Here is a 20,575-nt window from a genome sequence, read left to right as displayed (position 1 = left end):
CAAAACTTATAATTAGTATATTTTACCACTATTTAAGGCAAAAAAACACAAATTTAAGCAACAAAAAACCCTTTTTTCCTAAATTTCGTGTAACCTTTACGCGGGCCAGTTTGAATGTCTTCTGAAAATGACGTAATAATCGAACACAATTTAAATAATAAAAACGTTTATCCTCAAATCAGGGTTTTGTTTACCTGCATTATTTGATTACCCCTTGCCTTATTTTTAACCAAAAAATTTAAAAAAATTATAACATTCGGTAAAATAATGAATATTTCTTATATTTATCTGTTCTTAGCCATTTTACTGATGCATTATTGATGAGTTTTGTACAATGGTCTATTCTTTATTTCACAGTATTTTATATTCAATAAACAAAAAACATTAAAACCAAATTAAAAACAATTATAAAAAGCGCTAAATGGTGTTACGGAAAAAGCACATAGTTAGAAATAAATTACATAAGTCTTATTGCATAAATTAATTACCCCTGATCAGATATCAACAAATTAAGTACCGATATTCACAATTATAGGCATACTAACACTTAAACAAAATTGCACAACAATTATTTACTAAATTATTCTAAAAGGAACTATAATATTAACACCAATAAATTAAAAAATATAATAAAATCAAAATAAAACTACTAAAATCAAAGTATATGTGTTGGATCAAAAATTACTAAAACTTAATATGTTAATAGTTATAAAGCAACCACATTTTAAAAACAATAATTTTTGAGGACTTAAAATTAAATATATGTTTATGAATTTAAATGCATAGGCTAATGTGTGTATCAAACTAAACCATTCTGTAGCAAATCATTTACACAATTTTGAGATAATATGAATTTAAACACTGCAAAACACCCTTGCTTTAATATCAGTTGTAGTAGCTTGTAAAGGCTCGTATGGTATTAGTTCCCCATCGCAAGTCATTAATCCAGAATTTTTAGTAAAAGGTTCAAGCCTATATGCTTTACATGGAATTATAATACTGTTTTGACCCCCAATATCCAAGTGGGCACCATCAATTATTTTAAGTAGTGTTCGCGTTATCTCTGATTTAGTCTAAACAAAAATATGAACAAATTAAAAAAGAATTCGACAGTTTACATTACTGTAAAACTGCCATTAAAACCTCATGTGTATAATAACTTACCAAACCTGACTTTAAGCAGTACAAATAAATAACATCTTCCCCCAATTTACAAGGTGGCATAATAAACATATCTCGAGCAGCATGACTTAAATGAATGGGCATCACCCATACAAAATCACTCTCAAAACTTAACCACTGATCAGGAACAGACTCAGTGAGTTTGTTTGTTAAATGATAGCTATCATTATTCTAAAAAACATATAGTTTTTAGTCACTTATACATTGATAATAAATTTTATAACAAACACATACTACTTACAGAGTGTTCTCTTGGTTCTAGGTCAAAAACTGGAGCAAATTCATTTTTATCTTCAGAATTTATATCGATAGAACTTGCTGACAAAGATGATACAATAACATCATCTTTATTGCCCTCTTGTGATAATATCCGTCGTGTAAAGCCTGTCATTTGAGGAGGCTTGCTGTTTGATCGTAACTCTTTGTAAGTCTCGCTACAAAATATATATTATAAAAGCTGTTGATGCTATGTTGTTCTTTTAAAGGATCGATGTTAAAACTGCAAAACTTACTAACCTATGTTCGGATTCAGTGACATAACCACTGAATGTTTGTGCTCCTGTGTTTTTAGAATTTAAGACAGAGGAGGCTTCACTTTCTATCATGGATTGAATAACATCTCTGTGGGAAGATTCAGTTTTGAAAACATTTTTCTGTAAATAAATATACTAAATATTAAATAAAAGTTTAAGTAAGTATAACTTTAACTTGTGTATTACAAAAACAAACAAACTGGGATATTTTGACTGTAGTGGTTATCAGATTCATCAGTAGGCAAATATGAAATCATTCCTGGATAGATTCTTAGGTTGAGAACACGAACAGCACAACCCACAGTAAACCGTGCACCTCCTAAACTTCTAAACATTCAAAAATCTAATTTGAAAACAGTTCCAACAAAATATTAACACATTTTTTTCAACAAAAGCTACTTAAAATTGCTTGTAATTTTAAATGAATAAAGTTAATTTGTACCTGTATTTTTCGCTTTCAATATCAACATCTGCAACAAAACCCCAACCAACATTTAAAAACGACCAAAAAGTTTTCGAACTCAGTTGCACTTTCATTAAAGACAGGTCTCTGTGGCGCCCACTAACGATCTCAATCAAACTGTCCAAGTTCAAGTCATTTGAGGTAACTTGTCTGTAAAAAAACATAACATTGTTAATTTTCGATTGTGCATTGTTTTTAAAAACGAAAAATAGCAAATTTGTTGTTTTGTTGTCATGCTGAACAGGATAATTAAGTAATTAATCATTTACACTTGTCATGAAACCAAATAACAAAACACTTGACTCAATAAAAAGAAATACTCATTAAATGAACAACTAGGGATTTATAAAACCTATTTGGCACAGGTAATAAGAAGATTCTCACCCTATTATTAATTTAATTACCAATTAAACAAACAAGACAATATCTGCAACGTGTACAATTTTAGTAATTGAATAGGCATTACAAATTCCAACTACATGACAATCAATTACACTGACAGTTTTGTTTTTTTCGCTGTTATAATAAACCAGAACTTTGTCTATATTTAGAATAAGGGAAATAGAAAATGGGTTTCACTAGAATATACTTACAGTAGAAATTCAGAAAACAAAATTAATGTTACAATATTAAAAAAATCAAAATAACTACAATTTCTTTTATATACTGAAACTAAAATTCCAAACCAATAACAATTAAATAACTACAAAGTTTTATACACTAAAACTTTACAATAATTACAACAGAGTTTTGCATTAGTTCAATACTTTATTAGCTAATTTTTACACTCTATGTTCTACACTAAGTAAGTTTTTTTCTTAAAAAATATGCTATAATACAAATTTGCATAAAATTATTTTAAGTGACAAAAATAGGTTAAAAAAGAATACACGTTTTAAAAAATTCATGGTCAAAATGCGAAACTTAGTCCAATAAAAAAATAATTTGAAAAACACTTGATTTTAGGTTCAAAAAAGGGGAGAAAAAAATGAATTTTAATACAAAACAATAATAAAAATTGAGTTTCAATAGATTGGGTATGATGGTAAGTCTTGCTACAATGCAATATATAAAAAAATAAGCAATTTAAAGAATAATAAACATAAATAAAAGAAAATGTAACGCTTGTTTAGTAAAGCTTTAAAACCTCATGTAAGGTTAAATAGACAATTATATAAATACAGTCTTTTAGCACAATTTAAATAATAAAAATATATATTAGATTTAAATTAAATAACTTATAATACCGCAAATCTTGAACAAACTTCTGTACTATATATTCGTTTTTAAATGGACAGAATTTATAAATGTAACAACTACAGTTAAGAATTAGTTGCGTAGACAAGTTAGTTAGTAATATAATTAAAAGTTGTTAAGTATTTCTAAATGATGTTCATGTAAAAAGCCTAGCTAATCCAGAATGTAACTGACATTGTACAGGACCAAAAGGAACAATTTCCCCGTCCATCACCATGATATCAGAATGTGAATTTTTAGGTGTAATTCTGAATGCCTTACAAGGAACAACAGATACAGTGTCAATCGTGTTAGTGAACCCTTCCCCACTCTCTAAGTTATCCCATAATTTAATCATTGTTTTTCGTGTTGTGTTTGATTTAATTTGAGTTAAATAAAACCTGCCGTCGTTAAACTTTGCTTCACTGTGAACCATACTATCAGTGGCAATATGAGAAACATTATATGCTGAAAACTGTATAAAATTGCTGTCAATTGATTTCCATTTTTTGGGGACATTTTCTGAAAAGGGAACTAGTAAGTCATTATCCAACCCAGAGGGGGCATCACCCTTTGAAGGATTTATGATAACATCTTCTTGAAGATCCTCTTTTTCTGATTCTAAATATTCAATTTTAATTTCATATTTTCTCATTGTGGCAATCCTCATAACTCCATAAATATTTCCTCTCATTGTCATACCAAGAAATCTTAATTTTTCACTCTCAATATCAATATCAGCAATCAGTCCGTAAACGAAACCCAACATCCCATATTTGATCTTGACTTGGTTATCGGCTTGGGGAATTTCCATTGCCATAATGTCGACATCTTGAGTGTTTCCACGGCAAATTGAAAACAAACATGGCCACAAGGGGGACATAACAGGATGAATTCTGTAAAAAAAAATATCAAATTTAAAAATAAGTCTTTTTTATTAACAGTAAAAACTTAATTACTTTAGCCATTAGCTGATAGAAAAGATTAATTATTCAAAGAAATTATAAAAACATAAAATGTTAACATTTTAAAGTGCAAAAGACATGCATAGAAGTTACTTGGTTGAAAAAGTGTAATTTTTGTACGAGACATAATTAAATTATTGATTTTTAAATAATTTAAATGGGCTACAAAAACTGATAAACAATTATTAAAAATTAGTTGTAGTTGTAGTATAATTGAGATTACTTTAAAAGATCTAACAAAACAAAACTTGCAAAAACTATACTATTGACTAAAACACAAATTAAAATGATTTCGATATCAAAAAGTCAAAAAAAAACAATTTAAACTAACCTTCAAAAGAAACCAAATCTTCAAATTTATCATCCAAAACTAAAGTTGTTAACCAACTAAACTTTGACTATTTATAGCTACTGACAAAACCTACATTTCCCTGTAGCCTACACTTCTTTACTTTATTCAAGGTTTAAATATTTCGGGTAAACCTTAGTTATTACATAACCTATGTAAAGTATAACCGTTACATACTCTTGTGCGCACACCAACACAAAAACAATTTAAAAAACATAACTTAATAAATTTGAAAAGCATGAAATAACCTGGTTTTTCACAGGTCTAAAAAACTGTTTTAGATTTTAAAGAGTAAGTGTTACACTGTTAGTTGATGCATGAAACAAACAACCCATGTGTTCCATGCATAAATAAAGCACAGAAAAAAACATTTATATTTACATTACTAAGTAAGGTTTGCAGAAATTTTCAGTTTATCTGTAGATCATTACTATTACTTATGTATATAAGTTCATGCAGATAAAAAAAAGCTTTTAATCTTCCACCAACTTAGAAAAACTGAATTTTTACTCACTTTGTTGAAGCATAAACAATCGCAGCAGCCAAAGCATTTCCAGACCCTCCTGGAATGATTCCAATTGGAGTTTTAATCGCTGTTTGCCAGTCTTGCCGCTCCATAAGACCATTTATTACCTTGAACCAATAATAGGAATGTAAGTTTTTATAAAATCAGTAAAACCTATTGCTATGACTTGTTGTTTGAAACTTTGAAAACTATGTAGAAAGTGATAAAATTTTATGTATAATTACCTCATGTACTAAGCCATCTCCAGATACAATAACAATTCCATCATATTTTGCCACGTCCAGTTCTTTTGCCATTTCTTGGGCATGGCCCGAATACTCTACAAAATAAATTCATAAAAAATTACTTACTAAAAAAAATTAAAATGAACAAGCGTAAAGGCTTTACATTTCCATGTATATCTTTAAGCATTTTTCTAAGTAATTTGCTTTCAAAAAAGCACACAAAAAACAATTTAAAAGAAAGAGTTAAACCAGAAACTTTAAAGTTTTTTTAAATAGTTTAAATCAACCTGTTTTAATCATGTGATGTTTTATCTCAGCTTCAGCAAAGAAACCACGAACTTGGTCTTTGTAAATATTCAAAGCTTTTCCTTGTCCGCTGAATGGATTCACGTAAACAATTAACCTTCGTGGCTTAATGTCAGGCAGATCATCAACTAAATTTTAAATTTTTTGTTTTATCACAATGCCATTGAGAATTGCAAACTTTGTTTTTTTTAGTTTTGAAGGGCTATATATTTAAAATAAATAATTTGATTTAAGTTAAGTTAAAGAAATGTTAATAACAGCTTACCCTGGTCTTTTAGTACAACATTTCCAGTAATGATAGTTTTAATAACTTTTTTCCATTTCACAGCAAGATCCCTTTTTAGTTCATCTGAATCTTTTGAAGTAATACCAAGTGACCTGAATTTACAAATTACAATTAGATAACAAATTTAAATAAAAAGGTAATGTTTTTTATAGGCTTGAAACCTGTAAAAACTATAAAGAATTTAAACTTACTTTGAGCACCGAACCCTGGATAAACCTTTGAATAATTTCTTTTTGAAAGGGTAATAAAAAATACACAAATAATATTCGGCAAATGTTGTTTTATTTCCTTCCAATACATGGCAACCTAAACACAAAACAAATAGTAAAACACTTTAAAAAAAATATAAAAAGATGTCAACAGCATAATACTTAGTAGTAAGACAAACTTAAGCTAAACTAAGGTAGGATTTGTATACAAACTGATATTATTATTACCATAATATCCTACCTATTACATCCTTTAAAGATATAACTTCTTCGCGATTGTTGGTGTTGTTAGTAATTGTAATATTTTCCTGGGTCAGAGTAACTTCTGCACGAGTATTCTTGGGGTAAAGTGAAAATTCGTTGCATAGAATAACACCGCTATTGTTTTCAATATCCATTTTCTAAATAAAATTATTTACAACTCTGTAAAAATTAATGGTTTTTAAATAAAACTGCTTGGGTTTTGGCATTTTTAATACAAAAAGCCTCACAAACGGACACAACAACGCAACTTGACAAGTTTTTAATTGAACCTACGAACAGATCGGCTTTCTTAATTTAACGATTTTCGAAAAAAAATTAAATCTTGGTTGTCTGTCTGTAATAGCCGCTAGAGCTAGTTGTTAATTAATTTACTCCAATTAATGTTCTTATAAGCGACATTACGCCCTTTTTTGTCTTTATTCGCCCTAGGCAAGAGAAATTGACAAGTCATTCTGTCCAAAAAATAAAAAGAAAAAATTTACGAACTAGCTTAAAAAGTCAACAAATTAAATAACCCAACAGCTTGGTAGGCACTTTTCTTTGTGCACGATCGGGTAAAATAGCAACGACTTTTATTATGTTTAATATTTTTTGTTTTATAAAATAAAGAAATTTCGTTACATAATTAAAGTTAATAATTATAATTTATTCCAAATATTTAAATAATAAAGCAAAAATCGTTAATTGTGTTTAATATGAGAATATAGCCCAGACTATCTGGAGGATTGGAGGAGTGATCTGAAAAAGTCCTACATCACTTAATGATGCTAAAAAAATAATATCTAAGTTTAAAACAATAAACCTAAAGCTTATAACAAAAACACTATACATTAAGATATATGAGGTTTTATTCTAATTCATATTAAAATAACGAAACACTTTTAATTCAATAAAATAAAAAATTACTAGAATATTTTTATCTTAAAATACAAAATAATGTCTTTAAGAAATAAAAGCTTATTTTTAATAAAAATTGTTTCAACCTCAAATTGTACAGTAGAATGGTCATATAAGTATTTACATAGCATGAAAAGTTTTGTGTCTTTGTTGTTTTAGATAGTAGTTTAATAAAAAAATATCAAATTTGTGTTTTGGTCAGTTTTGTACAAACATAAGCAAGCAGCTTGTTGGTAGAGAATTGATTTAAGTTAGTTTTAAATAAATTGAATATTTCATAGTTTGCTTAAAATTGATTTTAAATTATTAAAATATAAAAATAAAAACAATTCACATTTGCTTAAAATAAGAAAAAAAATTACAATTAGCTTAATTAAATTGCACAAATTAATTAATTTTGCTAATGTCAAAAAGATGCTTTAAAGAAATAAAATCACAAATAACTTCAAATAATTTAAATTGAATTTTTAAACACCAACATAAGAAAAATTTTACTTCAAAAATAATTATTTTTAATTTTTATATTTTTTTAAATTTTTTTGGAGAACTGATGAATTAGACATTGGGGTAACTTGCAGATGTTGCAATTCCACACTGGTTATCCTTGTTTCGGGTCATTTTAATATACCCCTTTTCGCCCCAGACTTCTCCCCAGCTATGGATGAATAAATAATAAATTAAAAATTTGCAAAAACTCAGTTACAAATTATATTGGCATTTGTTGTTATTAATAAAATTAAACAAATTAAGTCTTAGCAATAAAAAAGAAAACGCTTTTTAATGTAGTATGTTAAAAGAATGATATGTTTATAACTTCCTGGGATTATGAAACGCTTATTGTCTGTATTAGAAATAATACAAAACATTAACAAAACTACTTTAGGTGCCAGTTAAAAAATACGAACATTTTAAAAATAAATTTGTATATTCCTGTAAGTTGTCAATGTAAGAAAAAGTTTTTTTAAATGTATATTTTTACAAACATTACCTGTTTTTAACAAGCCAGTAATCAGTTCCGTCTGTATTTGTTCCATAACCAACAGCTAGCACTCCATGATCCAATTCAGTTGTACTACATTCAAGCTCACTGTAAACTCCTGTAGGGTCAAAACAAATATTTAGTTAGTATTGCTGATGCGGGAGTTTTTTAAAGTTGTAATATAGAAAACATGTTTATGATTCTCTTTCCTACTTAAACAAGAATTATAAATTACGTAACCAAAAATTTGAAACAAAAACTCCAAATTTGACCACATTTAAGGTTTAAATAGAATGACCAAAACACACCTACTGCAATGTAAACAAATTTACTAATAACAAAACCATTACTCAGAACAAATATTGTTGTTGTTTTATTATTAAAAATCCCACATCCAAAACAACAACATGATGTAACGATGAATGAATAAATTATTAATTAAATCATCTTTGATTTTTATCTCAAAAATAATCTTTAACAAAAACTTTACCTGATGAATAAAACTGGAAAGATTGGTGACTGGCATCAATAGCAACAGAGATTGGACCTACTGTAGCAACTGCTTCCTTAAGAGCATCCTCATCCCCTGATGGAATGTCAGTGTGTCCATTGTCATCTGCTCCAATGTCATTTTTTTTAAATCGGCAGGTGTCATCCTAATAAATTAATTAAAAGAGTTTTGTAAGCTGATTAATTGGATCCAAAGCTCTACTTGTATAGATCTAAGGGCATTTAAAAAATTATTAAATCTTATTTATTTCCACTTATATATAATTTGGTTCCTTGAAAAAATTAAATTTCTATTAGTTTTTGTTTTTTAAAAAAGTAAGTTTCACTTAATTTAGTTCCTCAAAAATTGAGTTTTCAGTAGTTCCCAGTTTGTTTTATTTCGTTTCTTAATTAAGCATACCTTAGCTTCATAAGGATACGAATCCTCAGTATCAATTCCCCCGTTAAGTTTAACGTACTTAAAAGCTTGGTCCATCAAGCCTCCGTTACAACCATCATTACCTTCTGGTGTCGAACAATCAACCAAATTCTGTTCGCTCAAACTAACTAACTTGCCTGAAAAGCAAAATGTTTAAGTTACAGGGTTTAAATTTTAACTCAGAATTAAAATTTGCATCTCAATTAACTCACACTTTAATCTTTGAATTAGATTGAAACAAGAAGTATTATTTATATAAAATATTAAAGTTGAAAAAATCAGCCTAAGTGATAAAAAAAACAAACTTACCAGTAGTTTTAAAATGTTGACCTTCCAATGAACCAGTTGCACTAAAAGACCAGCAAGAACCACATTGACCCTAATAACAAAAAAAAAATTTTCATTGCAAAAAAAGTTGTGAAATTTAACCGTAAGCATTTTTTCAAATTACATTAAAATTTTACAAAATAATTGTGCTTATTTTTAAAACCTAAATTGCTTTTTCAGCAAGTTTTTTGCAAAACAAAGAAATGGTATCAAGTCTTGTGATTTAATATTAGCTGAGTCATTCAGTCACTTAGTTACAAAATGCTAAATTATGTAACACATTTTGTTATTTGCCAATCATATTTTTCTCTAGGTAGGCCTTGCCTATTAGTCATAAAACATTTTTGTGTTTCTAGCTACATGCCTAAGGCAATAATTTTATTAAAAATATTCTTTAAAATATGTAATTATAATATTGTTATTTTAAGAAGTTAAGACACTGTAAAAACAAGATTTAAATATCTAATTTTTAAGCCTGTAATGCTTTTTACTTGCACAAACTTTTCAAGAATAAATTTTTCACAACTTTACCTGATTTTTAATTGGAGTTACAAATCCTTTTTCAACCCAGTCCACAGTTTTTGGCAAAGCGGAATCATTGAAGTTTAGGAGTTTCATGTACATATCTCCTTTTGGTGGATTGCTACGACTTGTCCTTAAATCATTTCGGAAACAACCTCCCATTGTTTTCCTGAATTCAGTATGATTCTAAAAAAAGAATTTAAAAATTCACTACCAAATCTTTCATGGACGTTTATATAAAAGGTTTCAAATGTTAAAGAAATCTGTCATAATTTTAGAATTATTTAGTTACAAATCTTATGTAAGCAAACAGTATGATTTTTAGATTGAAAAGTACATTAAAACCTTAAGTTAGTTTAGCTTACCAAGTCACCAAAATGGTTCATTTCCAAGCGGTATGTTACTTTGTTTAATGAATACATAAAATTATGTTTAACAATTTTCCCCCAATTTTCTACCCAAGTTACAAATGCCTTCTCTTCTTGGGCCTGAAAAAATAAAATATATCATCAAAATTTAAAACTAAATATATATACACACAACAACAACAAAAAATAAATGTATTTATCACAAATTTAAGCCGTTGTATTTAAAAAGAAAACGTATTTTTAAGCAAATTTTATTGTCTAATTTACAATTATTTACCCCAGTTTCGTAGACTTTATTGAATGCTTCTTTCCACTTGTTAAAAAGTACGACATTTTCTTCTTCTTTCAAGGCAAAGGCACTGCCAATTATAGCAAAACACAAGATAACAAACAACTTCATATTTTCTTTAGTAAAACAGTTAAAACAAATAAAAAAATCGCTAAAATCTACAACAAGAAGAGTATTTTATCAAATAGTGTTCGTTCGTTTTATCGAAATCCTGCCTAACAACAACAACAAACTACATAACTAACTGTGAAATATATTGTTATAGAGCGTTTATATTTGATTTGTCATTGAATTTTTTTCTTTGTTGTCCACCTAGCCTCCAGTTTCTTCGAGTAAGAATCCTTTGTTTAAATTAGCTCCTCTCTTTTCTAGATCATATGACCGGCTGTTACGTCATCGTAAACAGCGTGACGTCAAATCATATAATAAAATTCCCCTTTTTCTCTTATTGGCTCTCTCGGTTTGACGTAACAATAGGTTCGATTTCCCGGCGTTTTCGCGAATTTTTACAACTATTTCTTTACAAAAAGAACAAAAAGGTTTTATAAAATATTGCCAAGTGATAATTATAAGCAACACTTCAAACAAGATTGTGAAATATCAAACAGTTCTCTTGTCATTTATCGTACTTTCATTTTTAACATTTTCTTTGCATATTTTTCTTCATTTCAATTTAATTGTTAAATTACCAAAACTTACATTTAATTAATTTTACATTTCTTTAATTGAATGTTATTAAATAATGCAAATTTAACATTAAAAGAAGTATGACTAAACAAATTAAAAAAAAGTTAATTAAAAATAAATTAACTTAACATTTGCCAAAAAAAGTAATGTCCAAAAATCTAAAACAAAAAAACAATAGTCATCAAATTTTGGCAAAATTTCAAGTGGTCTTGTGACAAAAATTGCATCACGAGTTCTTTTGGGGAAGTAATTAAAAGTAGTCAGATCGATTTCTATCAAAAAGTTCCTTATTTATACGCCCACTCAGCAATGTAAAATTCTGCAAACATTACCCTGACAACACCTTAATCGTAAAGGGTAAAGTATGTTGTCTTAACTTATATTAATAAATCTCCATTTTCCTATATTTACAACCTGTAAAGCTTACTGTTTATTATGCAATAAACTTTCCAAAGATCGTCGTTCAAATGACATAGCCTAACGTCTCTTCGAAACCAAATTTTACCAACTTTTATTCTTTACTAGATTTAAATACTAAAACAAATATATTTTAAGTAAAATAATATTGCTATAAAACATTCAAATGACTTGTTAAGTAGAATTACACAGCGGAACAAGGGAATTGTAATCCGGGCAATATATTACGTCACTTCCTGTGCGTCATCCCCGATTATCGTTTTACAAATGATTCGAGCGAACAAGACGATAATGTGCATCGTAATGCATACTACCATGAACATAAAACAGGCTTATGTAATATTTACTGAAAATTTTAAAACTGCATTAATATTATAAAATGTATGCGGTATTATGTTCTTAAAAAAGCAAACATATTTGCCCCATAAGTTACTACACAATAGAAAAGGTAAACTAAAATTCCCTTTTCTTTATTGCACGAAATTTAAAGCAAAATAATGGCACAAACACAACAGTGGAAAACTTATTTTCAGTTTTTATAAAACTTTAAAAATTAAATTGTTGAAATAAATGAAAAAAGAAAATGATGAAGATTAGGTTGGTGTGTTTAAAGTGTTAAATCCACATTGTTGAAGCATTAAGTTGAACTTATTTAAAAATTTAATTACAAAGATATTTTAACAAACTATTTTAACAAGGGCTTGATTAAGAGTTTAAAGTGCTTCAGAGAAAAACAGTCAGTAATTTAAGACCAGAAGGAAAATACAATAAAAAAAAAAGAACCGGTCAGGATAATTAAATAAAAGCCTCCATTACATCAAGAATTAATTAAAACAAGACAGTAAAAGCAGGTTTAAAAATGAAAAGTACCACCAAAATCACTAAAACAAAAGCATCTATAGTCTTTTATAAAACAAATTAATAACAAATCAATTTAAAACTTTATTCTAAAATCTTTATCACATTAAATTAAAAACTAGAACAGTGGTAAAACAACAAACTGCAAGTATTACAAAACACCATCAAGCATGAACCCAAACATTTATAAAACAAACTACAGAAGCTAAAAATCTATAAAGCAAAAACTCCTTTTTTAAAATCTCAAAACATAAATCTCTGATAAAATTAAAATCTTCACGATCTAATATAAAAAAAAAAACTTTCTAAAACTAAAAATATTTGGCAATTAAAAGTTTAAAAGCAAAAGTCAAATAGTAAATTTAAACTTTGATAACGAAATTCTTTAAAAATCTTTTTTCCAATAACCCCCACCAGAATAAGTTAATTTCTCCCCCAGTTATAGTCCACCAAGTGGTCATGATTCCACTCATCATAAAATCTGCAACTTCCGAGCTCATATTCGTCACAAGTCACCCTCGGAATTAATTCATTCGATTTTTTTGGCAAATCTGGAGCTTGGAATCTTTTCCCCAAAGTAGGAAAGTTTTTATAGTAATACCTGAACAGATGTAAGTGTTAATTACAAACATAGAAAGCTCATAAGTGTTATATGAATATTTTTTGCGTACAGGTTGAGTTTCATAGCACTACACTTTACCATCTTTGTAAAATATATTTTTTTCCCTTTTCAACAACATTTGCACGATGTAAAGATCTTGGTTCACAATTTCCATCCTTGTCCATGTTATTCCACACTAATGCCATCCCTTTTTTCGGTTTCACTGAAATTCCAAGATCTAGAAATTTAGAAATAAAAATTAAATTAGAAAATATTTAAAAAAATAAATAAACAAAAACAAGGATTTGAACTTACAGATTCATATCTAAAATTAAAGTAAAAAAAACTTTTAAACTAAGTTGAATAATTACCTGGGAATACTGTTTGTCCTCCTTTTTTAACGTCCGATAGATAAACCAAAATTGTTGCAAATCTGTCTCTTTTTTCATCATTAATCACACAATCTCGATGTAACTTGTAACCAATATTTTCTTTATAAGATGTCACCTAAAATTTGATTCATTAGGCAAGGTTTAACATCTACATAGAATGGAGCTTAGTGGACGATATATATGTACAGATATCTTCAATTTATAAGCCCACAAAATGCAAAAAAGCAGCAGTTCATGCAAAAAAGTTGCTTTAAAAACTATTAGGCAGGCTACCGATATTAATGAACTTAAATCCAATTAAGAATGTTAAAACCTGAAATTTTCCGCCGTTTTGTGGGTTCAATCCAGTTTGCTTAAAAACTTTTTGTTCAAATTTACTTGAAAATGAACTCTCTCCTACATAGAACGAAGTGCTTTGACTCCATTTTAACTTGGGGCCAATTGTTGACGATAAACTTTCATTTAAACAAAAAGTACCTGAAAAATTAAAGTAGAAGATTGAAAAAAATAATTATAATTATATTAAGTTGTGTCATTTTTAAATATTTTAAGAACTTATTGCATAAATAAATGCTATATGGAATGAAAGTTGTAAAAAACCTTGAGTAAAATCATTTTTGGAGATTTTTGCTGCTAATTTCAAGTCGAAATCTCGAATATATAATTTCATGGTTGTTTCATCACTGAAACAAATTATTGGGTCCAAGTTTGGTAAATGTTTCTCATGAGCTTTCATTAATCCATCACATTCTTTATTAGATAGAAAATTGTCCATGGTATATATACTGGAAAGTATGAAAAAAATTTGGATTTAAAATGTGAACAAAGGTAAAATAGACATTTAAAGTATAGGCTGTATTTAAAAACTTTAAAATAGATTGATTTTAAAACATAAAAATTGTATTAACCTAATGGGTGATGTAGAATTAGAAAGTCTTTTCCAGTTTTGTTTTTGGCCAGATTTTAGTTGTAAGGGTTTCATCATTAGTTCACTCTGAATATTTTCTTGAAAGTTATCCACATTTTCTAAACATAAAAGGCATCGCAATATTTTTTTTTTTATTTAAACCTTATACATTTACTTATTTATAAGTGGTCTGCATACCATTTTTTACTTCTCTTTTCTTTTCAGTCTAAATATAATTTATATAGTTATTAGGCTAATAACTATATTTATGAAGTTTGTATACAAAATAAGTTAACATATCCAACAGCCCGTGAAATCAATAAAAAATAAAAAACATTGAAAATAATTACACATAAATATTTATTGAAAAATTTAATTAAATAATATTTAAGATTTACCTTTTCATTTTTCTGTCCAAAATTTCGTGGTCTTTCAATATTTTTAGCATCTTGGGGTAAATTGTTGAGAATCTCATTTTCCAATTCAGGAGGAATCTTAATGAACATTAAATACAAAATTCAAAAAACATAAAGCTTTAACTATTTAGCTTATGCAATTTACATCACCATTTGTTATATAGCCTAATACCAAGCCAACACTTAATCAGCAGATAAATTAGCAACAAGTATAAATTTAATATATCCTAAACTTCCAAAGACAACTCGAGAATGAGTCGATGTAACCGATGTTACTTTATGTTTCGGCTGTGAAGTCGACCTTCCCACATCAAAGATAAACAAATATTAATAAAAAATTTTAAGCATTAGGTTTTAAAATAAAGGCTTACGTCAGGTGGTTGTGCAACTCCATACCAATAAAGTGCACTAGCACACAACAAAATATAAGCCATCACAGCTGCGAGAAGTTGATTCCTAATTCGATGTTGGCTCTAAAAAATATTTTATGTAATGATTTAATATTATGTTTAACACTTACAGCTAAGATTTATTATAACTTTGTGGCCATGTACTTACCATAACCTGAGCAGTGAGTCCATGTGTTTTCTTGGTTTGCTTTTTCTTGGGTTTAGGTTGTTCTTTGTTGGTTCCATTATTAATTGCTTGAGATTTTGGCAACTTTCTCTTATTTGCAGAAGTCATTCTTTTTGCCTAACAAAAAAGCCTAAACCTGCAAGATATAATAAAAAAAGAGTAGAAAGATCATTTTACTAATTAAAGAGCTTAAAATTCATTGTAGGGCATTTAAATTGGTGATGCTGTTAATAGTATACCAAATATTTAAATAAACAATATATTTAAGCAAAAGTTACATTTAAAATATGGGTAATAAATTGAGATAACCAATGTTAACATTATAAAGCTATATTGCAAACATTGGCATTATTTTTAAAAGTTTTATATGAATTTTTAATGTTCAACTTCTCCAACCACAAAACCTAGCAACCCAGTTTCTGTTTCTTCATCTGAAGTCTTTTCACTTGAGTCACTGGTGTTCTCATTAGAATAGGCACCCAAGCCAGGCAAGACACCGACACATTTAAGCGCTGAAGGAAAATTAACCTTTTGAACTTTATTGTTATTGTCTGAAGTTTGTGTTGTTTCTGTATTGTTATTGTTGATGGTTTTTGAATTATTGTCGTTTATGTTGTTGTTCTTTTTAACTGTAGTTTCTTCCTGTTTTTGTGGCGTGTCACTTTTTCGTTTAATTGCTTTTTTAAGGATATTTAATTGTGATTTATTACCTTTTGGTGCAGTTTTAGTTGTTTTTACAACAATTTTTTTGTCCATTTTATCAACTGTTTTAATTTTTCCTTGATCTGCAATAGCTTGTTTAATTTCCTTCATCTCCTGTTTTTCAAAATCTCTTTTTTCTTTTTCGATCTTTGCAGTTTGAACTGCAACTTGATCTAAAAACTCAGCCTCATCTTTATCAATTCCACGGAATTGATTTTTAAATTTAATCGATTCCTCAAAATCAGTTTGTTTCTTGTCTTTTTGTTCTTGAAGTCTCTCATATAAAGATCTCGGATCATACTCCGCCTCTGGCGCCTCTAGTGGTTCATCTTCCTTGCGAACTTTTTCCCATTCTTGTTGTCGGATAACTTTCTTTTTCTCGATTTCAGTTTCACTTATAAATTTATTCATCTTTGTTTTTGAGCGCAAAACACTTTATAGAAAGTGTTTTTGTTTTTGAGCGCAAAACACTTTATATTAAATATTAAAACCTTGTTACAACAAGCCTAATTGAGACTTTAAAAACCTAAAAACCAATCTACAAAAAACGTAACTTTTAAACCTTGATAAACAACGATTTAACCGATAATTTACACATTTAAACAAAGCAATTGTTAGTTTATTGAATAAACAAACCTATTTAATATTTTTAGATATTTTAAACACTACTTAGCTTTATAAATAGTTAGATTTCTATATTAAAATCGTTTACCTTTATAATTCATACCATATTTCTTTTATTTTGTACACATGTTGTTACCCGCAAGGTTGTGCTAAAGATTATTTCTGATGACGTAGCTATTTTTTTGGTTATCCTCAAACTTTTTGGATTAATAAATAATAAAACTTTATCAAAGGCATCTTTTTTCATCCTATTAATCTTTACTATATCTATTTGGATAAATGAACATAGAATTAAAAAGAATACACTTACAGGAAGCGGCAATAGGAAGCATATGCTGCAGTATATTCATTCTTGTCTAACTTTTTATCAATAGCTTAATTGATAATAAACTGTATCCTGGATTTAGAATTAAAACCAGTTTTAATATCACTTAAAACCTAGTTGTTGTATAACTACATTATTAGTACTAAAATTTAAGGTTGTGTGTTTAAAATGTGTGAAAAGCTTTGTTATTTGCATGTTTTATTTGCCAACTTCAGAACAAGACACAAAAGATATCCACTATAGAATTTTTTTAACATAACAGCACAGTAGTATGACAAAAATTTACTACTAATTTGTAGCTTTGAACACAAAAATTATGCGTTCAATTATAGTAAATTAAAGTAGCATATAAATAATAATAAGAACACAAATAAAAAAAACTTACTTACAAATCTTGTATACGTATAAATACATAAAAAATAGAGTAAAATATCAACTGAGTTAAAAAAACAAACTTTATGATACAGCCACTTCTTTAATTATGCAAAATAAAAAATAGCCATTAAATAAATTACAAAATAAGAACCTTAAATTAAAGGTTGAGAACAAAAAAAAATTCAAAAAGCACAAGTGTATTTGATCTTTTAGCAATAATATTTATAGCCTATAAATATTGTATATTTTAACCAAACGCTTTTAAAATTAGTGACAAAAAATGCCTTTAAAAATGAACTTATGAAGTTTGCAACACAGTAAAATTTAATACTGAAATATAAATGTTCTAACCACTTTTTGTGTATGTAAAAAAAACTAAATATTTTGTTTATTTATAATATCAAAGTTCTAGTTATAATTATGCCAGTTATTTAATGTTGTTTTAAAAATCATTTTAACCCAAATAGTTACTAAATACCTTTTTAATGGGGGTGTACTTGTAAAACCTGTTTAAACTTACTTAATTAAGTGCAATTACACATTGAAACTGTGACATTGATTCCCAAGTTTCCAATCTCAGCGAACATGTGCGCGATTGCCGAGTCAAAAACCAAACAATCGCTGTTCATTATCGCAAATGCAACTCCCTCATGGATTGAACGTGGAGTTGCTTCCCAAGTTAAACGACGTTTAGGTCCATTTAATTCCAACCTTAAAACATCAAGGTTTTAATATATCAGAATATCGTAACTTGATAAAAAACTTAACCATTATTCCAACTACATTCATCTATGACTTTTTTTCAATAATTCAATTTTTACGCATACATAGTACTTTTAAAACCTTAAGACTTCTATTGTTAGCATAATTTAAAGCCCTTGCGTAATTTTTCTTAAAAAAGTTTACTACTAGATCATTACTTACCTATAGGCAAAATTTTCCGCTTGTGACCTGGTTCCAATGAGTTGAACAATCGCAAAAAATTGTTGATGACCGTCCAACTTTTCTTGTTTCTCGAGAACCAGCATAAAGTGATGCCCAAAACAACTTTGCATCATTACCCAATCAACTGCACCGGGCAAATTAATATCAGTGGCTAGAAATACTATATCTTCACCCTGAAAGTATTTAAAATAAAAAATATAACAAATTGCACACTTTTCAACATTTAAATTAGATATGGACAGTTGGTATGCATATTTGTGATACATTAGCAAAAAAGGTCACTTTAAAACTACCCCGGCCCTCCCACTTTACTTTACCTGTAAATTAGTTATTGATTTATGCATGGTCATTAAATGTGGCATCACTTGATCTAATGATCCCTGCCATTTACATGAAGCACCGGGACATGGGCACGAGTAAGGTCGATATTCACAACTCTCTTCATGCTCAGGTTTCTGGAGGTAACGTAAAGTCATATCACAACCTGATGAAGCATACTTGCAAGGAAAATCAACCGTAATTGCCACCTAAATAGGGGGATATGAAATCTTAAATATTGCCAATAAGTAAGCTTAGTTTTATAAAATTTTGGACAATATAAGACTCGAAGAAAGATATAAAAGTTAGAAATTATTACCTTCTCCATTCCTAAGTTTCTAATATTGCCCAAAGTTCCTCTGCATGTTGGACAACATGTCAACTTTGGCCGACAATTACTACACACTAGATGGCCACTTTGACATTGTAGAATCGGGGGTAAAACGTAATCAAAACAAACCGGGCACTCAAACAAGCTGGCAAGGTCACCACTACCAGATGAGCCTGATAATGCTACCGCAGAACCAACATTATCGACCCTTCTGTAGAAATGTATACAAATAAATCAAAAAAGTTTAATTGTAATAAACAATTACAATTTAGGGTTTTATTAAAAGTTTAAATAAATGAATTTGAAGTGTAATGAAAAGAAGAGAAAGCTCTAATAGCATCATCTGCCTGATTTATAAATGCGGAAAGGGATGGAATTTTTATATCTTACCATAATCCAACCTTGCGAATTCTGCGTTTATTTGAGCCAGTCTGCAAAGTAGGGCAGTTTTCGACGAGATCTCGTGCGTGCAAGCGTGACTGCCAGTGCACGCGTACCAAAATTTCCTGTCTAGGCGTGCACGCGTAATATATGTTAGCGTGTTTTAGGCGTCAGTACTGCACGTGCACATTTTTTAAGACACCAGGCGTGCAAAACGCTAATTCCAGACGTGCATTTTTTTTAATAAAAAAAATCTTGTGCGTGCACGCTGCCCTACTTTCCAGACTGGTATATTAGTACAACCCGTTTAAACCGGCGGACAACAATAATGGAGCTTTAATAAATGCATTCAAGACACTCTTATTCTTAGAAACTATGCAATTTGATAACTTTTATATATTTTACCTGTCCCCAGATGCATTGTTACTTGCAGCCGAATTTTGTCGACTCATTTTAGTGATTAAATTCTCTCGTACCATAAATTGAAAAAAATTATATCAAACATTATTCTAATAATGATTATCTGAAGTTCATCAAATTACTTAACATATTTTCTGTTAAAAAATAATAGATTTAATTCTATTAGTAGAAATAAACAAAACATTTGCCTGCAATTTACCGATCTGTTTTAGGGCGTTTTAAGGGACAATACTAAAGTACGGGATGCGAGATAATGCGGGACCGTATGTAAACGTTAACAAAAATTAGCGGAATGCGGGACGGAACGGAATTTTTGTACTTTTCTGCGGGATGATTGCTGTTTTTATCTAAAGGGCTAAGGGGTGATGTGGGATTGACTTTAAAGGTCAAGAAATGTTGCGAAATTGAATATAAAGCACAAGGGGAGATTAGGGGAGGGTATAAAAA

General features: G+C 28.6%; 5 protein-coding genes across 6 annotated transcripts; all 5 read right to left on the bottom strand.

Moving 5' to 3' along the window:
• Nucleotides 1-364: 364 nt before the first annotated feature.
• LOC145759132 (sphingosine kinase 1-like) lies at nt 365-6,695 on the bottom strand. 2 transcript variants are annotated; one of them, XM_082572886.1, is made up of 12 exons: nt 6,521-6,695; nt 6,262-6,376; nt 6,050-6,162; nt 5,766-5,912; nt 5,479-5,573; nt 5,243-5,361; nt 2,158-2,328; nt 1,916-2,042; nt 1,699-1,835; nt 1,424-1,616; nt 1,165-1,353; nt 365-1,073 (listed from the first exon to the last, which is right to left on the bottom strand). In XM_082572886.1, the coding sequence occupies exons 1-12, from the start codon at nt 6,675-6,677 to the stop codon at nt 855-857; spliced, it is 1,782 nt and encodes a 593-aa protein (XP_082429012.1). In that variant the 5' UTR covers nt 6,678-6,695; the 3' UTR covers nt 365-854. The 2 variants fall into 2 exon arrangements, with proteins under 2 accessions (XP_082429012.1, XP_082429013.1); XM_082572887.1 differs by lacking the exons at nt 365-1,073; nt 1,165-1,353; nt 1,424-1,616; ... (1 more) ...; nt 1,916-2,042; nt 2,158-2,328 and adding an exon at nt 2,872-4,310.
• Nucleotides 6,696-7,373: 678 nt separating this feature from the next.
• LOC145760061 (procathepsin L-like) lies at nt 7,374-11,007 on the bottom strand. The gene is made up of 8 exons (XM_082573925.1): nt 10,842-11,007; nt 10,562-10,684; nt 10,206-10,382; nt 9,657-9,726; nt 9,330-9,484; nt 8,910-9,075; nt 8,429-8,537; nt 7,374-8,095 (listed from the first exon to the last, which is right to left on the bottom strand). The coding sequence occupies exons 1-8, from the start codon at nt 10,962-10,964 to the stop codon at nt 7,996-7,998; spliced, it is 1,023 nt and encodes a 340-aa protein (XP_082430051.1). The 5' UTR covers nt 10,965-11,007; the 3' UTR covers nt 7,374-7,995.
• A 1,126-nt stretch (nt 11,008-12,133) lies between these two features.
• On the bottom strand, nt 12,134-17,132 carry LOC145758983 (uncharacterized). The gene is made up of 11 exons (XM_082572693.1): nt 17,122-17,132; nt 15,690-15,843; nt 15,503-15,604; nt 15,114-15,209; nt 14,914-14,941; nt 14,717-14,834; nt 14,409-14,593; nt 14,122-14,285; nt 13,788-13,923; nt 13,516-13,654; nt 12,134-13,416 (listed from the first exon to the last, which is right to left on the bottom strand). Exons 2-11 carry the CDS (start codon nt 15,813-15,815, stop codon nt 13,239-13,241), a joined length of 1,272 nt encoding a protein of 423 aa, XP_082428819.1. The 5' UTR covers nt 15,816-15,843; nt 17,122-17,132; the 3' UTR covers nt 12,134-13,238.
• Nucleotides 15,844-16,943, bottom strand: LOC145758984 (PSME3-interacting protein-like). The gene has a single exon (XM_082572695.1). The coding sequence runs from the start codon at nt 16,818-16,820 to the stop codon at nt 16,083-16,085; it is 738 nt and encodes a 245-aa protein (XP_082428821.1). The 5' UTR covers nt 16,821-16,943; the 3' UTR covers nt 15,844-16,082.
• A 502-nt stretch (nt 17,133-17,634) lies between the features above and the next one.
• LOC145759061 (E3 ubiquitin-protein ligase SIAH1A-like) lies at nt 17,635-20,283 on the bottom strand. Its single transcript, XM_082572792.1, has 5 exons — nt 20,114-20,283; nt 19,316-19,538; nt 18,996-19,205; nt 18,658-18,851; nt 17,635-18,444 (listed from the first exon to the last, which is right to left on the bottom strand). Exons 1-5 carry the CDS (start codon nt 20,185-20,187, stop codon nt 18,258-18,260), a joined length of 888 nt encoding a protein of 295 aa, XP_082428918.1. The 5' UTR covers nt 20,188-20,283; the 3' UTR covers nt 17,635-18,257.
• Nucleotides 20,284-20,575: the final 292 nt, after the last annotated feature.

Source organism: Corella eumyota, chromosome 7 (genome assembly GCF_963082875.1).
Source record: "Corella eumyota chromosome 7, kaCorEumy4.1, whole genome shotgun sequence".
NCBI lineage: Eukaryota > Metazoa > Chordata > Ascidiacea > Phlebobranchia > Corellidae > Corella > Corella eumyota.
This window is presented reverse-complemented; position numbering and strand designations above follow the sequence as displayed.

Coding starts and splice junctions, on each gene's coding strand:
- LOC145759132 (XM_082572886.1), bottom strand. CDS start 6,677: ATGGATATTGAAAACAATAGCGGTGTTATTCTATGCAACGAATTTTCA. Junction 2,329..5,242: donor ATTGTTTATGCTTCAACAAA/GTGAGTAAAAAT, acceptor GTTTTTTTACAG/ACAAGTTACCTCAAATGACT. Junction 1,617..1,698: donor GTCACTGAATCCGAACATAG/GTTAGTAAGTTT, acceptor TATATTTTGTAG/CGAGACTTACAAAGAGTTAC.
- LOC145760061 (XM_082573925.1), bottom strand. CDS start 10,964: ATGAAGTTGTTTGTTATCTTGTGTTTTGCTATAATTGGCAGTGCCTTT. Junction 10,383..10,561: donor TGAACCATTTTGGTGACTTG/GTAAGCTAAACT, acceptor TTCTTTTTTTAG/AATCATACTGAATTCAGGAA. Junction 8,538..8,909: donor TTTCCAGTTTTATTCATCAG/GTAAAGTTTTTG, acceptor TTGACCCTACAG/GAGTTTACAGTGAGCTTGAA.
- LOC145758983 (XM_082572693.1), bottom strand. CDS start 15,815: ATGACTTCTGCAAATAAGAGAAAGTTGCCAAAATCTCAAGCAATTAAT. Junction 15,605..15,689: donor GACTCACTGCTCAGGTTATG/GTAAGTACATGG, acceptor AATATTTTTTAG/AGCCAACATCGAATTAGGAA. Junction 14,835..14,913: donor GAAAAGAGAAGTAAAAAATG/GTATGCAGACCA, acceptor TTTTATGTTTAG/AAAATGTGGATAACTTTCAA.
- LOC145758984 (XM_082572695.1), bottom strand. CDS start 16,820: ATGAATAAATTTATAAGTGAAACTGAAATCGAGAAAAAGAAAGTTATC.
- LOC145759061 (XM_082572792.1), bottom strand. CDS start 20,187: ATGGTACGAGAGAATTTAATCACTAAAATGAGTCGACAAAATTCGGCT. Junction 19,539..20,113: donor AACAATGCATCTGGGGACAG/GTAAAATATATA, acceptor ACATTTCTACAG/AAGGGTCGATAATGTTGGTT. Junction 19,206..19,315: donor GAAACTTAGGAATGGAGAAG/GTAATAATTTCT, acceptor CCCCCTATTTAG/GTGGCAATTACGGTTGATTT.